The sequence below is a fragment of the Mustelus asterias genome, unplaced genomic scaffold (assembly GCF_964213995.1).
Source record: "Mustelus asterias unplaced genomic scaffold, sMusAst1.hap1.1 HAP1_SCAFFOLD_415, whole genome shotgun sequence".
NCBI lineage: Eukaryota > Metazoa > Chordata > Chondrichthyes > Carcharhiniformes > Triakidae > Mustelus > Mustelus asterias.
The window spans coordinates 379077-399735 of record NW_027590370.1 but is presented as its reverse complement, the minus strand read 5'-3'; the positions used below and the strand labels follow the sequence as shown (position 1 = coordinate 399735).

Below are 20659 nucleotides of genomic sequence, written 5' to 3'. Positions count from 1 at the left end.
AAAGCTGCAACATGACTTGCCAATTTTTAAACTCAATGCCCCGGCTGATGAAGACACGCATGCCGTATGCCTTCTTGACTACCTTCTCCACCTGCGTTGCCATTTTCAGTGACCTGTGTACCTGTACACCCAGATCCCTCTGCCTATCATACTCTTAAGGGTTCTGCCATTTACTGTATATTTCCCATCTGTATTAGACCTTCCAAATGCATTATCTCACATTTGTCCAGATTAAATTCTATCTGCCATCTCTCCGCCAAGTCCCCAGCCAATCTATGTCCTGCTGTATCTTCCAACGGTCCTCACCATTATCTGAAATTCCACTGACCTTTGTGTCATCCGCAAAACTTACTAATCAAGCCAGTTATATTTTCCTCCAAATTATTTATCTGTATTACAAACAGCAAAGATCCCAGAACTGATCCCTGAGGAACACCACTTGTCACAGCCCTCCAAACAGAAACGTATCCTTCCATTGCTACTCTCTGTCTTCTATGACCGACAGTAAGAAGTCTCACAACACCAGGTTAAAGTCCAACAGGTTTATTTGGTAGCAAATACCATGATGGTATACCATGATGGTATTTGCTACCAAATAAACCTGTTGGACTTTAATCTGGTATTGTGAGACTTCTTACTGTGTTTACCCCAGTCCAACGCCGGCATCTCCACATCACTTCTATGACCGAGCCAGTTCTGTAATCATCTTGCCAGCTCACCTCTGATCCCATGTAACTTCACCTTCTGCATCAGTCTGCCATGAGGGACCTTGTCAAAGGCCTTACTGAAGTCCATATAGACAACATCCACTGCCCTACCCTCATCAATCATCTTCGTCACTTCCTCAAAAACCTCAATCAAGTTAGTGAGACACGACCTTCCTTTCACAGAACCATGTTGCCTCTCTCTAATATGTCCACTTATTTCCATGTTGGAGCAGTGCTGGGGGGGGGCGGGGCCTCAGGAGAGCCCCATTTGTGTAAGTTCCCATTATGTAGCGTGGGAGGGGTTCCATTGTGGAGGGGGCGGGGGGGGGGAGGGAGAATGTCTCTGCATTGTGGTGAGGGGGATGTGACACACACTAAGTATAGGGGAGGGCGCCCCTTGATGCCAGCAACTATGGTGGAGTGGTTGGGTCAGCCTGATGCCTGTGTGGTGTTGGGGAGGAGGTGATCTGGCATTTGGGTGGTGGGCCGGAGGTTGGCCCTCTGTTGAAGGGTTGGGGGTTTTCTCCTTATATGCCAGGGATGATGATATCCACGGGGGTGGTGGGGGGAGGGACCTTTAACATCACTTTGAGATTGGGGTGCCCTTTCAAAATGGAGCCCCAATTTCTGAATCCCAGCTCCTCCATCTGACTGTGTAATCCTTGTCAGTACTTTGGTGCAGTTTGACCTGGCGGGAAAAGGCAGCTGTGAAACAAAACAAGTTTCACACAGCTTTTCTCGCCTGACCCAGCACTCTGTGCATTTTTTGGAAAATTCCTTCTAGCATTTTTACCGACTGCCACGTCTCAGACTCCTTAATCCATAACAACCGTTTGGAGGTTGAAGTAGTCCAATTGGTCCAATGTCTCAGTTGTTCACTAGATCAACTCTCGTCATCAGAAATGGTTTTAACGTAATTTTCTTCTATTTAATGGTGTTAATAGAATTTAGGACAGAAGGCAATTGAGAAGATGTCCATTACTTTTACTGCTGTTAAGAACATTCCTGGGTATGATGGTGGTGAAAATGTGTAGCAGACAGAATGCTATTATTATGCCTTGCTGAATGTTGGCTGGTTGAACAAGTTAATAATGCCAATTATCTGTCATCAGATGAGCTACATGTGGTAGCATTACATCATTTATACTGAATGAGAACATGCCACTTCCACATGAATAACTGCACCATGCATAGAAATGTATCTGACAATTCTCTCTGTGAACACTGAAAGCACACTTAATCAACCAAGAAAATACTAACGAATAAATTCTATATTTTGGAATTGTGTAGTTCCATGCTTTTATACTTTTCAAAAATACATAGACAATAAAAATATTCTATTTACAAAATGCAGAATCACACTCCCAGTTTTCTTCAGAGATTCAAGAAGCTTCAGGTAAGCTACAAGCACTTGTTTGGTTTACTTGCCACACATATTCATGTCCAGTTCCTGCTTCCTGATTCAAACCTTTAACTAGACTAAAGGCGAACAAAATGTGCAGTTTAGTTACATCAACAATACACCAAACACTTATTTGGTTTGAACTAATTGTCAAATACATTGTTAAACGCTTACGTATTTGAGCATATTACAAATAACAAAATAGTAACATTACACCAGGCAGCTTAAGATACAACTGCATATATTTAACAAAGACATTATTTTCCAGCTTAAAGAAGCAGGATTGAGTATACACTCTGAAACAATCATGAAATATATCACAGCTACTTACAGCATCTTATTTTGTATTGAACTTGCCAGTGACTCGGCTGGTAACTGAACTACTTGGTATAGAATGGAGCCATATGGGACAGAACATTTCAAACCACCCCCCTCCCCACACACCAGGCTCTGCTGGCTTGGCTGATTTCGGGGCTGCCCAAAATCCTCATTCGAAAGTTTGTATTTGGGTTTACCTTGAGTATACAATCAAGCTTTGCCTTTCCTCCCATCATCAACGTCCTAAACAGACTTAACACAGGATGGTCGATCATTTGCGTGAGGCATTGATGCGCAACCAAGCATTAGTTTGAGCCACCATCTTCAGGGCAGAAAAGTAGCAGATTGGGAAAGTGCAGAGGGTACGAAACACTGAAGAAAAACTTTGTGTGACCTTTGTTATTGCTGGAAGATTACAAAATAACTTTTAATTTTAGTATGGTGCCAAGTGCTTCATGGAAAGCCATTTGTTACATGGCTTAAACATTGATAGATATTTAAAGGTAAAGTGTCAAGTATTTGGAGTTAACAAACTTCCTGAGAAATCTTTAACCCTTCCAGTATAAATTGGTTCAATCTAGCTGGATGTTTCCTCATAAACACAACTCATTTGTATGGATTTTTTTCTTATTATGCAGTTGATGTAATTAAGTGGATTTGGCCTGTTAACTAACCTGGTCTTGTGGGCACTTACAGTCGTCACTGTGTATGAAATCTGACTCATTCAACCTCATGGATCTCTTTGGGTGATTGCAATTGTCAGTGGAACACTGATCAGCTTTCATGAGAGCACTCTTTGAATTGCGTATCACACTATTTATTTTTGAAATGTGAACTCTGTCAAAAGTTTGTTTCCAGAGATGTCTTGGAGTTTAACTTTTCTGAAACTAATCTTAATGACATATTAAGATTTGGGGCGGCATAGTCACATAGTGGTTAGCACTGCTGCCTCACAGCTCCAGGACCCTGAGCTCGATTCCCGGCTTAGGTCACTGTCTGTGCGGAATATGCACGTTCTCCCCGTGTCTGCGTGGATTTCCCCCGGGTGCTCCGGTTTCCTCCCACAGTCCAAAGATGTGCGGGTTAGGTGGATTGGCCATGCTAAATTGCCCCTGAGTATCCCGGGATGCGTAGGTTAGAGGGATTAGTGGGGTAAATATGTGGGGTTACGGGGACAGGGCCTGGGTGGGATTGTTGTCAGTGCGGACTCGATGAGCCGAATGGCCTCCTTCTGCACTTGTATAGGTTCTATGATTCTATGAAATATTTGGAACAGTGCCAACACACAAGATGCAGATTCAAGCAAACACGTAAAAAGTGGATTCAAAAATAATTTGATCTAGTTTAGCAAAAGCATCAAGTTTATGGTTTCTCCATGGGGAAGTTAGACCTGAAAATGCATCTGTAATGCCAATTTCGAGTTACATTCATATTTCCTGTGAATCTCATTAGCATGCTCCTGAATGGATAATGGGCATAAATCAGCTGAAAGAACTGAACTCACACCTTACGTTACATCATTCAGTACGAAAATAATAGTTTCAATAACTAGTTTAATTGTTCATGCATTCTAGGTATATAGCATGTTAAAGAGTATGCCATAAAAGTTTTTCAGTTTCTACTGTAAAAACATGCATTCACACAAACAGGAAATACAGAATAGTCTCAGATTTTATTTAAGACTCACAAAATTGCAGTGAAACAGCAGAAGAACAACTTTGTTTCTTGCTGCGCCTGCAAAGTCTGGTCATAATTTGTAAAAGGAATTTGCAGGAAAGTCATGCATAAGGATCTGTATGTTGAGAGCAGGATCTCTGATCGGGCTGTGAGATCAATAGACAATTGTGAAAAGATTGACGAGCTTTAGATATTGTGCCTGTGTGAGTGACTCACTTCTGTCCAAAGTTCCGTGAACCTTGAGGCTACATATTTAACGGTGCATGTCTCCAGATGCAAATACGCAGGAGATTCCAGGATACAAATCAATGCTAACTGTAGGCATATCCTGTTGCAATCGATGCGGTTTATCGGCAATCTGAGAGAGTGAAAAACCAAACAGCCTAGTTTGCAGAAAATTGCAGTTTTGTACTGCTTGAGCAGATGCTGAATATTAAAATGAAACCGCAACAATATAAAGACTTTCAACAATTGGGACTACATGAATGAGAAAAAGATGGGCTAGAAATTACTGTTGACAGTATTAGCGGGTGGCCTTGTACCTGCTCATATGGCAACCTTCTGTTTGCCATTTTAACCAAGGTCTTGTCTTGTTAAAGCAGTGTAATTCCTCTATTACAGTAGGAAACAATAAAATGTCAAACAAAATTATTATCCACTAAACACCCAATCATCATTCCAGCCTACCTTATATCAAAGTTCATAAATATACACAATGACATATTAATAAAATTGGGTGTTGCAGCATTACTACATTGTTAGCAATATCTTAATGCATCATGCGAGTTCAATGCAGTTTGTCTTTAGTCTCTCAAAGCTGCTATCACAATTTTCAGCTTATTTTTGATGTTGACTTTGATTTGGAGGCTTTCCTTCAGCTGAGGGTCCATCCAAAGGTATCCTCTTCACGTCGTTGTGGCATGAGATTGTCTCAAGTGAGCTAAAACCCTACTCGGGTAACTCAAGCAGAGTAGAAGGGTTACTGACCTGATGAAGTGCCTATTTACAACGCAGGCTGAGATTCACACAATAACAGTAAATGATCTCTTTGAAGGTCTTGCGCATCTCCTGACTCCGAAAGGCATAAATCATGGGGTCAATGACTGAATTGCACATGATGAGAATCAGGTATGTGTTAAAATGTGATGTGTAACAGATGCAGTACGGATTTTTAGGGCACGAGATGATGAGGATGAGGTGAAGGAAAAAGGGAGCCCAACAGATGATAAAGATCCCAAGGAGGATGGTAATGGTAATGGCCCCTTTCATGCAAGTCCTCTGGCGTACAATACCATTGACTGGGAATGTGGCAATTCTTTTAATGTGTAGCCGAGCGAGCATGAACATGTGGACATAAAGGGTGGTCATGAGGAAAAGCATGGTGAAGAACATGGTGATAAGACAAATGATGGCAGTTTTGCTGTCTGAATAAATGATGAAGATAATGCCACAGAAAGTACAAGTAATCCAGATAATTACGATCAAAATTAAAGCACGTCTTACTGTCATAATACTGTGGTAGCGCAAAGCATAGAAGATAGTGATGTACCTGTCAATGGCAATGACCAATAGATTGCATATTGATGCCACCAACGAGATACAAATCATTGAGTCAAAAACATTGTCCATTTGCTGAATTAACTGGTCAGTTGTTACTAAGTAGCCATTGTTCAGAAATGCCATCACGATTGTCTCCAAGGCATTAGATACACTTACCAGCATGTCTGCCACTGCTAAACTGCAGAGGAAAAAGTACATGGGAGAATGGAGGTTTTTGTTCTTAAGAATTGCAAGGATAACCAAAATGTTTTCCAGGAGGCTGATGATGCCCAGAGTCAGAAACACTTCAGCATTAATTGGGACCTGCTCGCAGAAGCCGACACCGCTCACGTTGTTCAGGGCAATGCTTTCATTCTGGTTTTCTGTGCTGTTCATTACCGGCAGTTCCAAGTAGAATATAGAATGGGTGGAATTCATCGTGACAATGGGTACCTTGTGTCGTTAGAAGCGAAGCTTTAAAAGAAGTGACTTTTCCTCAGTGGCAGCGTTGGAAAATTCCATTAATTCATAGTGCGAAGGCTTGAGGGTCGTGTGTCACGATTCACCCTGCTGACTTCGGTCAGTAAATTTTGAAGACCTTTCATCACACAGCAATTGCTTCTGCTGCTGGTTTTAAAGGAACACCAGGACTGAGAGTTCTGAACTTCCTTTCTCATTTTATTTCCATGTGTGGAGTCTTGATTTATTTCTGAGCTGTATTAGCTGATGGTTCGCTGCATTTATAGTACAGTGGCAGACAGCAGCTCCTCCCTATTCTTAAAGACCTCAAATGTCCATTTAAAGTGCAGGGCTGGGGCTGATTGACAGTGAATTGCTGATAAACTATTGAAATAAGGTACTGTCTTCAAGCTCTTCAAAATGCCAGTATACTAGTTGCTTGGTGCCCCCTTGTGTTGTTCCTTCTGATTGCATATCTATAAAAAAAGCTACAAGTTAAAACAGCAAATCACTGTGATGAACGCAGCCAGCCTCTTGCACTGAACCTCGTGCACTGAAATTGATCACGGTATTTACATTGTAAATCATTATCTGGATTCTAGCATTAAGTCAGTGTGAGAAATATGAAAGAAGATGCCAGCGTTGGAGAAAAAAAGGGGCAAGTCTGGGGCTGTTAATGCCTAAGTTTCCTTATGAGACCCAAGAGAGTCCTCCTGCTAAATCTGGCCAAGAAAGAATCTTCTAAGAAGTTAAATAAAAATACTTCCCTTGGCCTATTCGAACCACTGTCCTGTCTTCTGGGTTTGATGTGTGATGCGCGATTGATTCACACGGGAGGCTAGGAAGTACCCGGGAATAAAGGCTTTTATTCACAACAAGATTGGAGCACACTGCTTAACAATACTATCCCAGACTAAGGGCTACTAGGAAGTAGCAGTGACCTTTATCCTCCTGTAAGAAGGTGGAGCCGAACGGAGTGTACCACATAAACAATGATAACAGGTGGAACACCCCAACCCTAACCCCAACAGTAACAAGAGTAACATATGCACAAGTACCCATAGTGGTAACCATCTATGGTTCACCACATTCACCCCTCCTTTAAAAAACAAAGGCCGGTGGGGTAAGGAGCCAATACGAACTGTCCATATGTTCACCAGTTCAGCCGTATCGGAGGTCCGCACCGTCTCTGCGACCTCCGCAGCACTGGCTCCAGTGCCGGTTCTGGTGACCGTGGTGACGACCCTCTCTCCGAGGTGGTGTCCAGTGACTCCTCCAGTTCCTCACACGCCTGTGGACCTCGAGGTGGCGACAATCACCTGGACTCAGGCAAGCTGTACACAGGAGTAAGAGGATTAAGTTGAGGTCACGATGCTGCCCGCGCCGTGTCAGGAGGGGAGAGAATGGGCAAAGGAATCCTAACCAGGGTTGCGGGAGTGACGGGGGTTTCCAGGTCCCCTGCAGGTGCCAGATCTCTGATAGAGACCGTGTCCTCTCGCCCGTCAGGATATGCCACATAGGCATATTGAGGGTTGGCGTGGAGGAGATGGACCTGTTCAACCAAAGGGTCGGACTTGCGGGCCCTAACATGCCGCCGCAGGAGAACAGGTCCTGAGTATGTCAACCAAGACGGCAGTGAGGTCCCAGAGGAAGACTTCCTAGGGAAGGTAAACATCCGCTCATGTGGGGTAGCGTTGGTTGCCGTACACAGGAGGGACCGGATTGAATGGAGCGCATCAGAAAGTACCTCTTGCCAACAGGAGACTGGAAGACCCCTTGACCTTAACGCCAGTAAAGCAGCCTTCCAGACTGTAGCGTTTTCTCTCTCGACCTGTCCGTTACCCCTGGGGTTATAACTCGTAGTCCTACTTGAGGCAATTCCTTTAGAGAGCAGGTATTGCCTCAAGTCGTCGCTCATAAACGACGAACCCCTATCACTGTGGATATAACTGGGGTAGCCGAACAGGGTAAAAAGACTCCGCAGGGCTTTGATGACCGTGGCAGAGGACATGTCAGAACAGGGGATGGCAAAGGGGAATCGGGAGTATTCGTCAACCACGTTGAGGAAATACACATTCCGATCTGTCGAAGGAAGGGGCCCCTTGAAGTCGACACTCAGTCGTTCAAAAGGGCGAGTGGCCTTAATGAGGTGTGCCCTGTCAGGTCGGTAGAAGTGCGGCTTGCGCTCTGCACATACCTGGCAGCTTTGAGTTATCGACCTGACATCCTCTATGGAGTAGGGCAGATTCCGAGCCTTTACAAAATGGAAAAACCGAGTGATCCCCGGATGGCAGAGATCATTGTGGAGGGCCTGTAACCGGTCCTCCTGCACACTGGCACATGTTCCATGCGACAGGGCATCTGAGGGCTCATTGAGCTTCCCCGGACGGTACATGATATCATAGTTGTAGGTGGAGAGTTCGATTCTCCACCTCAAGATTTGATCATTCTTAATTTTTCCCTTTAACGTGTTGTTGAACATGAAGGCCACGGACCGCTGGTCCGTGAGCAGGGTAAACCGTTTGCCAACCAAATAATGGCGCCAATGCCGTACGGCCTCCACAATGGCCTGAGCCTCTTTCTCCACAGAGGAGCGCCGAATTTCAGGGCCTTGGAGGGTGCGAGAGAAAAAGGCGACGGGCCTGCCCGCCTGGTTAAGTGTGGCGGCCAGGGCGAAATCAGATGCATCACTCTCCACCTGAAAGGGGATGGACTCATCGACAGCGTGCATCGTGGCTTTCGCGATGTCGGCTTTTATCCCTTCAAAGGCTAGGCGAGCCTCTGCTGTCAGGGGAAAAGAGGTAGATTATATGAGCGGACGGGCTTTGTCCGCGTAATTGGGGACCCACTGTGCATAGTACGAGAAGAAGCCTAAGCATCTTCTCAGTGCTTTGATGCTAGTGGGTAGGGGAAGTTCAAGGAGGGGACGCATGCGGTCTGGATCGGGGCCGATGACCCCGTTTTCCACCATGTATCCGAGGATTGCTAGGCGGTGCTTGCTGAATACGCACTTCTCCTTGTTATAGGTCAGGTTCAGGAGAGTTGCAGTGCGTAAAAACTTCTGGAGGTTGGCATCGTGGTCCTGCTGGTCATGGCCGCAGATAGTGATGTTGTCCAGGTACGGGAAGGTAGCCTGTAGCCCGTTTTGGTCCACCATTCGGTCCATCTCACGCTGGAAGACCGAGACCCATTAGTGACGCCGAAAGGGACTCTTAAAAAGTGGTAGAGATGGCCATCCACCCCAAAGGCCGTGTATTTTCGGTCCTCTGGGCGAATGGGGAGCTGGTGGTAGGCTGACTTCAAGTCGATGGTGGAGAACACCCGGTACTGCGCAATCTGGTTGACCATGTCAGATATGCGCGGGAGAGGGTACGCTGCGTGTACCTATTAATGGTCTGACTATAGTCTATGACCATCCGGGGCTTGTCTCCAGTCTTGACCACCACGACTTGTGCTCTCCATGGGCTAGTGCTAGGTTGAATGACCCCTTCCCTGAGGAGCCGCTGAACCTCAGATCGAATAAAGATCCGATCCTCAGTGCTGTAACGTCTGCTCTTAGTTGCGATGGGCTTGCAGCCTGGCACGAGATTTTTGAATAGGGAAGGCGGGGTAATTTTGAGTGTTGAGAGACTGCATGTGGAGCTCGCTGGACAATTTGGAGGCTGCTGGTCTCCCACTGAAAGTGGAGGGAGTGGCCCATCGTACCACAGGGTCACACTCTTCAGGTGCACCATAAAGTCTCGCCCCAGGAGTACCGGAGCGCAAAGGTACGGTAACACGAGGAGCCTGAAGTTCTCGTAGACTGTGCCCCGCACCGTTAAGGTTACCACACAGCTCCCAAGAATGAGGACAGATCGGGACCTCGACGCCATGGAGATTGTCTGCCTGACAGTTTGCACCCGGAGAGCGCACCGTTTCACTGTATCTGGATGGATGAAGCTCTCCGTGCTCCTGCTGTCAAACAGGCAATGCGCCAGGTGCCCGTTTACCTCTATGTCCATCATGGACTTGTCGAGTCTGTGAGGCTTGGCCTGGTCCAGGATGATTGACGCCACTGTTGGATCCCGAGTGTGACTGCAGGCAGCTGAGATAGCCGACGACGAGGACGCCTGCTGGTCTTCTGCGGCCGGTGTCGGCCAAAATGGCTGCGCCCACGAATCGCACGTGGTCGATGATGTTGAAAACGGCGGCACCCGCAGGTTGCACGTGGCTTGCGTCGTCGTCGTAGGAAATGGCGGCGCCCGTGTTTCGCATGTGGCTGAAGACATCGACGAGGCCGGAGACGAGGAGATGGATCCTGGGGAGTCGCACGCAGCACTGCTGGGCTTGGAAGGGGTCTTTGCTTGGCACACTTTTGCATAGTGCCCTTTCTTCCCACAGGCGGAGCAAAACACCGTCCTGGCCGGACATCTCTGGCGAGGATGCTTCGCCAATCCGCAGAAATAGCACCGTGGGCCTCCAGGAGCTGCCGCAGCCGTCAGGTCTGAAGTTGAGAGCATTATCGCGCAGTTCCGAGGAGCCGCCGAGTACAGTTGAGGCGGTGGCTGTACTTGCCACGATGTTCCCACGTGGTCGGTGGGGTTGGTTTCGAGACTTCTGGAGGCCGTTTCCATTGCATCGGCCAATTCTACCGTCTTAGCCAGGTCCAAGTTACCCTGCTCTAGCAGCCACAGGCGAATATAGGATGAGCCGATTCCCGCCACGAATGCGTCCCGAATATGGTCGTTGGTCTATTGAACAGCCGACACCACCTTGCAGTTGCAGGCTCTGGCTAACTGTTGAAGTTCACGCAGGTACTGTCCCGTCGTTTCGCCGGGCTGCCGCCGTCGAGTGGCTAATAGGTGACGAGCATGAATTTCGTTCGGCTGTTTATTGTACAGCTTCTTGAGTAATTCGATGGCATCTTTGTAATTTTGGGAATCGTGAATTGTTGCATACACAGTGTCGCTCACCCTGGCGTGGAGGACCCGCAATCTGTCGGCGTCGGTCTGGACTGCTGTCGAGGCCTCAATGTAATCCTCGAAGCACTTCAACCAATGGTCGAAAGTATTCGACGCCCCAGCGGCACATGGATCCAAGGTTAGCCGATCGGGTTTCAGCATCTGCTCCATTTTTCCTCGAACAAAATTTTCGGGATTTTGTTGTGAATAAAATTGATGCGCGATTGATTCACATGGGAGGCTAGGACGTACCCGGGAATAAAGGCTTTTATTCACAACAAGATTGGAGCACACTACTTAACAATACTATCCCAGACTAAGGGCTACTTGGAAGTAGCAGTGACCTTTATACTCCTGTAAGAAGGCGGAGCCGAATGGAGTGTACCACATAAACAATGATAACAGGTGGAACACCCCAACCCTAACCCCAACAGTAACAAGAGTAACATATGTACAAGTACCCATAGTGGTAACCATCTATGGTTCACCACAATGTGCCAGTTTGCTGAGTTAAAATTGCAGCATGCTGCCAAGTGTTAATCATCAAACCATGACCATTGGATGCAAAGTAGCCTCTACCTATCTAATGGAGGGTGGACCATTTTGAGGTGAGTCTGGGGAAGCGGGGAGGAGACTGTGTCACAAATTCTTGTCCATTATTTTAACACCCCACACTTCTTGTACCGGCCTGGTTTATAATCAAACACAGTAAGAGTTTTAACAACACCAGGTTGAAGTCCAACACGTTTATTTGGTAGCAAATGCCATTAGCTTTCGGAGCGCTGCTCCTTCGTCAGATGGAGTGGAAATCAAGGAGCAGATTTCCACTCCATCTGACGAAGGAGCAGCGCTCCGAAAGCTAATGGCATTTGCTACCAAATAAACCTGTTGGACTTTAACCTGGTGTTGTTAAAACTCTTACTGTGTTTACCCCAGTCCAACGCCGGCATCTCCACATTATAATCAAACCGCAGGAATTGAAATGCTAGCTACGTTTTGCTGATGGCAGCTGCCTTGCTGTGCAACTGGATGAAAATAACTGACTGACAAGCCAGGAATCAATCTTATAAATTCTCTGCTCTATATGGCTCACTACCCCAAGGGTAACATACTCAGCATCTCCTAGCCAACAAGAAGTTCTAAGGAGCTGAACATCAGTACTTAACTCGGAGCCTCGTGTCTCAGATCTGAAAGAGATCTCCTCCGATGTTTACGTCTGTTTAAATGATGGCATTAATGATTAAAGTTTTTATTAGTGTTACAAGTAGGCTTACATTAACACTCACCCATATTATGCGCAGGGGAAGGGAGAATAGAGGATTAAACTTGACCCTCCAAATCTGAGATATTCCATGTTCAGCTTCTTTGATTGCCAAGAGGTAGTTCAATTTTACTGCAACAACAGATATGGAAATTAAAATCTTCAGTATGTCCTTATTTGTGTGTATTATCCAAAATTTTACCATTATGTGTTATATTAAACAGCTGATTTCGCCTCTCACTATGGGTGCAATTCTCCCATTTGCACTCGAAGTACTCCGGATAGTGGGAAAACCGGAGTGTTTCACATTGGTGTTAGCAGTACCTGTTAGGTGGGATTCTCCCATCTTAACCAGCAATCACGCCAGACAGTCCAGCGTTACAGATCAACGTGCTGATGGACATGCTCCGTCTCCCCACAAGGGACATGGCCACCCACCACTGAAAGAATGGGTCGACCTTCCCGCCACACCATGCAGGCATCAGGGTGATCCTGAACCCCTTCCCTACCCCAGCCAGAGGTCACCCTCATGCCTGTTATTTTTGTGGTGTGAGGAGGATGTCCCTCTTTCCTGAGGAGTTGGTGATGCTTTCTTGGGGGTTTACAATTTCCATGGTGGAGAGGACCTTTTTCTGAACACGGAGAACGCACTCCATTGCAGCTCACAGAACCCGAACCTTCCCTGAATGTGTCTCTCAGAAGCAACAATATGGCGGGAATGGAGATTGGAGCTGGGCGTGGGGTTCAGAAGCTGCAAAAGGGCCCAAGTCACGCTTACCAGGCCTGAGATGAAAACCCAAGCCTTAGGATTGGAACATAAAATCCACCTGATCAACATTTTGGTACAGCCATACCTAGTTGAAATCTGGAACTGCTGCTAATCGACCTGATCATTTAAATTGGGCACTGAGTGATCTCTTAAAATGCAGATAATATAGAAACAATAAAATACTTTTAACTGAACTTGTATTTGAAAATTTAATACACCTGGCCGGAATTCTCCCACCTCGTCCGTGGCTGGGATTCTCTGGTCCCGCTGCAATGAATGCAGAACAAATTCTCTGTTCTCGTTGGCAGCGGAAGCGGGGTGTGCGAGACTGGAGAATTCCAGCTGCTGTGTCCAAAACCCACTTTAAGTAACTAGCAACAAGTGAAATGCCTGTGGTTTTTGTTAGCATGGCAATTAGCAAATGAGGAGAACTTACCACTTTACTATGCTGCATTGAATTCACTAATTATTTGTTCACTATATTAGGTATTTTAATTACTTTGCCTTGTGATGGGATGGTGAATGGAATATATTACCACCTTGAAACTTAGTGTTAGCACCAAGCGTTCTAAAGTCAAGTACTGGCTTCAGTGGGCAGATCACAAATATAAGGATCCTCCATTATATTCTCATACAATGCTACAAAATCAACCTGTAAAAAGAACCCTCAACTGCTGTGAACATTTCTATTGTGCACATGGTGTTCTTTGGCCTCTGAGTTGCATAATTAATTTAGCCTCAATTTGAGTTGCATTATGAGTAGACTGCGTGTATGTGGTGTTGTAAACGTCAAGATCTGTGATGAGGCTGTTCAAACTAATTTGAAATAGATTCCCTGCAGCTGCTGGGAAGAGGAGGCTGCTATCTCATTAGCGTGACCTGGATTAAACCCAAGTGTTACAGCGACCTGATTTATACCTAGTCACCTAATCCAGTCATTTTTAAGCATTACTTCATACCTTTGAATAAGAATCATTGCTTGTGTTATTTCAGTTGGTATTTTCATTTGGGTGCCCTTATGAAAATGTTGAAGATTTCAAAAATCTTGTCCACTTGTTAACATCTTATCTGCGTTGAGTGCCTGGACTGGATTTTACACCCAGATGCCATGGGCAGACACAATAGCATGCATATCATAGAATCATAGAAATCATAGAAACCCTACAGTGCAGAAGGAGGCCATTCGGCCCATCGAGTCTGCACCGACCACAATCCCACCCAGGTCCTACCCCCACATATTTACCCACTAATCCCTCTAACCTACGCATCTCAGGACTCTAAGGGGCAATTTTTAACCTGGCCAATCAACCTAACCCGCACATCTTTGGACTGTGGGAGGAAACCGGAGCACCCCGGAGGAAACCCACGCAGACACGAGGAGAATGTGCAAACTCCACACAGACAGTGACCCGAGCCGGGAATCGAACCCGGGACCCTGGAGCTGTGAAGCAGCAGTGCTAACCACTGTGCTACCGTGCCGCCCTCTCACACTCGTACACTCTCACCCAGTCCCATTGTCCGCTAGCAGTTTAACATCAGTCGAGGCATTAGCCTCAGTTGCCTCGTGGTAAGATTTCTGTTGCATCTGGGAGGAAGTTCCCCTTCTGAGAGCTGTTAGCCAATCAAATGACTATCTGCTCTCTGCACCCAGCAGTGCTACCAGGTCTGGTGGCTGCTGCTGGGACTACAGCAAGTCCCCAACGAGGTTTTGCCAACAGGTGCCAAGTTGAACAGGGAAAGGCAAGAGAGACAACGTGGAGTTTATCAAAACATGAAGCTGGGCATCTGATGGAGCATTGGGTCCCTAAAGGATACACTCCCTTCCCCACCCCTCTGTGCCACATGCCCGAGCATGTTACCTGCTGGATTTCTCGTCAGTTGTGACCTCAGCTCACAGCTTGTGAAATAATGGCTGAGGTGGAAAGTGCCCTGTAAGTAGCCATTAATCAACAACTTAAGATCTTCAGTTAGCACAAGGGCAGTGATGCCCCCCCTGCCACTTGCAGAATTGAACAGGGCAGCGTGAGCATGTAGGCTCCAGGAAAGATGTCCATGATATTTTATGCCCATCCACATCCGCAAATCTATCCACAGGGAACATAAAATTCTGCCCAAATGGACGAACAGTAGACAATTAGGAACTGCTGAACAGTTCAGAGCAATATTTTGATTTTTCCAAATTATATATGAGATGAAAAGAGGAATTGAAATAGTGACATAACTTCAGCTTTCCTCCTCTTCAACTCTAAAATGGGACTGAATTGCTTTGGACATAACATTGGCAGGAGTTCACTAGAATAAATCGGAAGCATTCCTGTTCAGCCTTGCAAGGACTGGAGCTTCTGCCAACCCTTATAAGGTCACATCTGCAATGAAGTCAGGGCCAGGAATTCCCTACTTTGGGAATTTCTGCGTCTATGGTCCAAAAAAATACCCAACATAACAGTAGAGACAATTATTACTCGTGGTTGTTATAATGAGGTCTGGTGTGCTGGAGAGATGGACCAGCCAGGAAACTGGCTGACAAAGCAATTGTTTGTACTTTAATTTCATGGATCAACCCTCTTGCAAAGAAGGTGAGGGGCCCATTGCAGTACTCGTGCCCATCAGCCAATTAAATCCACAGACTCTGACTGGAATAGCACCATCTGGAATGATATCAGCATGACTATTGAGTTCACAACTCAATCATTGACTCTATGAACGAGCTGTTGATTGGTTATTTTGTAATTCCTTGATTTTAAAATTCCCTGATGCAGGAGTATTTTCACCTTGAGGACCAGAAAGTTTGGACAGGACTTAATTCAGCCAGGATTCTACTGCAGCCAAAATATTCCTTTAAGTTCTGGATAAAAGCAAATTACTGCAGATGCTGGAACCTGAAACCAAAAGAGAAAGAAAATGCTGGAAAATCTCAGCAGGTCTGGCAGCATCTGCAAAATTGAATCTTGCAGATGCTGCCAGACCCGCTGAGATTTTCCAGCATTTTCTCTTTTGGTTCCTTTAAATTCTGGTTGGTGGTACTTGGACAGATCCTCTTTCTGTAGATTGACGATTCTGATAAATTGAATCCTTATAAGGGGTGAGGAGAACTAATGCAAGTTTATATTTGGCATGAGTTCTCTGGGGTCTTTATAAAGATCTCTTATCTTTGCGTGGGAAGTATAATCCATCCCAGAAGGGATTGATTACTTTCCCCAAGAGACCACTTGCACAATTGGAAGCAGATTTTTAAAAAAATGTACACTTCTCTATGCGATCGTAACAGTGGCTCTACTCTAAGATTCCAACCAGCATATTTAGCACTAAAGCTCCCTCATGAGTAAAGTGCACCCATTCAAGCCATGCAAATAAGCATGGTCTTACAACTAGGGATATGGTCTGCATCTTTGTCATGGATAGATTAGGGTTCCATTGGAAATGCAGCCATTTGGCCCATTGAGTCTGCACCGACTCCCTGACAGAGTATTTTGCCCATGCTCTCTCCCCCGCCCTATCCCCATAACCCCATGACTAATCCTCTTAACCTATGCATCCTGGGACTCTCGGGGCAATTTAGCATGGCCAATTCACCTAGCCTGCACATCTTTGGACTGTGGGAGGAAACCGAAGCACCCAGAGAAAACCCACGCTGACATGGGGAAAACATGCAAACTCCACACAGTCACCCCAGGCTAGAATTAAACTTGGGTGCCTGGAGCTGTGAGGCAGCAGTGCTAAGCACTGCCCCTTTGAGGGCCTTTGTATCAAAATTGAATCCATACTATGGGACCTCTCATAATGCAAAAGCGTCACACTTCTGTAAGACACAAAAATTGTGACTGGCTCTAATTACAGCTGTAACATCACCAGTTACTCCTTCAGCTTAAGCTCAAATATCCATGGAGGAAATGGGAAGCAATCAAAAATCCAGTTCTGTTGAGCAGACAAACAGGAGAGGTTCCAATTTGCAACTCCAAGATCAATCAGTGAAATTATTTGATCTTTTCTTCTGAACCGAGTAATCTGGAACTGGCAGCTATAACAAAAAGATCAGATTAAATTGCATGAATGATTCCTGAACCTTTTGCATTCTTCACATTCAGCTGTCATTCCCTTCTTCCATCAGGTCAGAGTGTAAACCAGAATAACATTCACGAAATACTAAATGAATAAAATTTAAAAAAATAATCACCAAGTTAAATATCATTTAATGTTTGAAATGACTCCAAAGAGCTTCCTTTGCATCTTCTATCTGGGGCTTGATGGTTTGTTGTAAATTTCACTTGATATTAGGGAACTTCCAGCTGTTCCAATTGTTGACATTAAATTTTTCAATAACTAATTGTTTGTGATTTGTTAAAGGAGGTTGGACAAGATATGTGCTGTTTATTGAGTATTTTGTATATCGGTGTTGTGTGAGGATCTCACCTTGAGTCATTGTGCTTTCATCTCTTATGATTATCCAGTAATATTATAACAGGACAAATGTGCGCACATATTAGGAATTAGGCAAAAATCAAATTTGGATCCAACTCTCAGAAACTTTTTAAATTCATTCATAGGAACAATAGCATTGATAGCTTTTATTGCCCATCCATCAATGTTCTTGAAGGTGGTGGTGAGCTGCCTTCTTGAAATGATTCAGTCTATGTTCTGTAAGTGCATGTGGTGAACCATAGATGGTTACCACTATGGGTACTGAACCATAGATGGTTATCACTATGGGTACTTGTACATATGTTACTCTTGTTACTGTTGGGGTTAGGGTTGGGGTGTTCCACCTGTTGGTATTGTTCTGTGGTACACTCCAGTTGGCTCCGCCTTCCTATAGGAGTATAAAGGTCACTGCACTTCCTAGTGACCCTTTAGTCTGGGATTGTATTGTTATGCAGTAAGCTCCATTCTTGTTGCTAATAAAGGCCTTTATTTCCCGGGTACGATCCAGCCTCCCGAGTGAATTAATCGCGTATCTGTGCACCCATAGTGCTGTAAGGAATGGAGAATTAGAATCATAGAACCATAGAAATGATACTGCACAGAAGGGGTCATTTGGACCATCTTGTCCATGCTGACCCAAAGACAGCCAGGTGCCTTTTCTAATCCCATCTTCCTCCACACAACCCATGGCCCTGCTGCTTACAGCACTTAAGGTGCAGATCCAAGTACTTTTTAAAAGACTGCCCCCACCCCAACAAAAGACTGCCTCCACCCCAACTCAGGCAGCAAATTCCAGACACCTACAACCTCTGTGTACAAAGATTTTTCCTCATGTCCCCTGTAATCCTTCTGCCACTTAGTTTGTATCAATGCGCCCATGTTTTTGAACTCTGTACCAAGGAAAACAGGTCCCTCCTGTCTACTCTCTCTCATAATTCTGTATACATCAATTGGGGCGGCACGGTAGCACAGTGGTTAGTACTGCTGCTTCACAGCTCCAGGGACCTGGGTTCGATTCCTGGCTCGGGTCACTGTCTGTGTGGAGTTTGCACATTCTCCTCGTGTCTGCGTGGGTTTCCTCCGGGTGCTCCGGTTTCCTCCCACAGTCCAAAGATGTGCGGGTTAGGTTGATTGGCCATGATAAAATTGCCCTTTAGTTTCCTGAGATGCGTAGGTTAGAGGGATTAGTGGAATAAATATGTAGGGATGTGGGGTTAGGGCCTAGGTGGGATTGTGGTCGGTGCAGACTCGATGGGCGGAATGGCCTCTTTCTGCACTGTAGGTTTCTATGATTCTATGAAGTCACCCCTCAGCCTTCTTTGTTCTAAGGAAAACATCCCCAACCACTCCAATCCCTACTGATAGCTACAATTTTCCAGCCCTGACAACATTCTTGTAAACCTCCTTTGCACTCTCCAGAGCAATTATGACTATCCTGTACTGTGGTGACCAGCATTGCACACAATACTTTTGATTTGAATTATTATTGTCACATGTATTAGTATACAGTGAAAAGTATTGTTTCTTGCGCACTATACAGACAAAACATACCGTTCATAGAGAAGGAAACGAGAGAATGCAGAATGTAGTGTTACAGTCATAGCTAGGGTGTAGAGAAAGATCAGCTTAATGCAAGGAAGGTCTATTCGAAAGTCTGATGACAGGAGCAGGGAAGAAGCTGTTCTTGAGTCGGTTGGATTGTGACTTCAAACTTTTGTATCTTTTTCCTGGTGGAAGAAGGTGGATGAGAGAATGTCTGGGGTGCTTGGGCCCTTAACTATGCTGGCTGCTTTGCCGAGGCAGCGGGAAGTGTAGACACGGTCAATGGATGGGAGTCTGGTTTGTGTGATGGATTGGGTTACATTCACGACCCTTTGTAGTTTCTTGCGGTCTTGGGCAGAGCAGGAGCCATACCAAGCTGTGATACAACCAGAAAGAATGCTTTCTATGGTGCACCTGTAAAAGTTGGAGAGAGTTGTAGCTGATATGCCAAATTTCTTTAGCCTTCTGAGAAAGTAGAGGTGTGGTTAAGCCTTTCTTAACTATAGTGTCGGCATGGGGGGACCAGGACAGGTTGTTAGTGATCTGGACACCTAAAACCTTGAAGCTCTTGACTATTTCTACTTCATCCCCATTGATGTAGACAGGGGCATGTTCTCCATTATGCCTCCTGAAGTTGATGACAATCTCCTTCATTTTGTTGACACTGAGGGAGAGATTATCGTTGCCGCACCAGTTCACCAGATTCTCTACCTCATTCCTGTACTCTGTCTTGTCATTGTTTGAGATCCAACCCACTACGGTGGTGTCGTCGGCAAACTTAAAAATCGAATTGGAGGGGAATTTGGCCAAACAATCGTAGGTGTATAAGGAGTATAGTATGGGGCTGAGAATACAGCCTTGTACGGCACCGGTGTTGAGGATGATCGTGGAGGAGGTGTTATTGCCTATCCTTACTGATTGTGGACTGTGAGTTAGGAAGTTCAGGATCCAGTCGCAGAGGGAAGAGCTGAGTCCCAGGGCACAGAGTTTGGAGATGAGTTTCATAGGAATTATGGTGTTGAAGGCTGAGCTGTAGTCATTAAATAGGAGTCTGACGTAGGTGTTTTTGTTACCAAGTTATTCCACGGTTGAGCGCAGGGCCAGGGAGATGGCGTCTGCTGTAAAGCTGTTGCAGCGGTAGGTGAACTGTAGTGGATCCAGGCAGTCCGGTTCTCCAGCTATCTTATGAAGTTCCATCATTCTATCCCTACTTTTGTATTCTCTACCACTGCTAGTGAAGGAGAGCATTCCACATGCCTTCTTTACAACCTTATCTACCTTACTGCTCTCTTTAGGGAGCTGTGCACTTACACACAAAAAGCTCACTTCATCTACCCCTCTCAGTATATTCCCATTTATTGTGTATTCCCTTTTACTGTTTGACCACCCTAATACATTACCTCACGCTTTTCAGAGTTGAACTCCATCTGCCACTTTCCTGCCCAATTCAGCAACCCATCTATATGATTTTGGAGCTTACCGCTCTACACTATCCACTACATGGCTAACTTTTGTATCATCTGCAAATTTCCCAATCGTGCCCTGATGTTCAAGTCCAAATCAACATATAACACAAACAGCAGGGGTCCCAACACCAAACCCTGTGGAACACCACTTGTAACAGCT

The 20659-nt window shown here is 45.5% G+C and overlaps 1 protein-coding gene across 1 annotated transcript; it reads right to left on the bottom strand.

Moving 5' to 3' along the window:
- Positions 1-5107: 5107 nt before the first annotated feature.
- Positions 5108-6081, bottom strand: LOC144486615 (melanocortin receptor 3-like). The gene is given in 2 exon segments (XM_078204661.1): positions 5108-5139; positions 5142-6081. Coding segments are annotated over 2 exon segments (972 nt in total).
- Positions 6082-20659: the final 14578 nt, after the last annotated feature.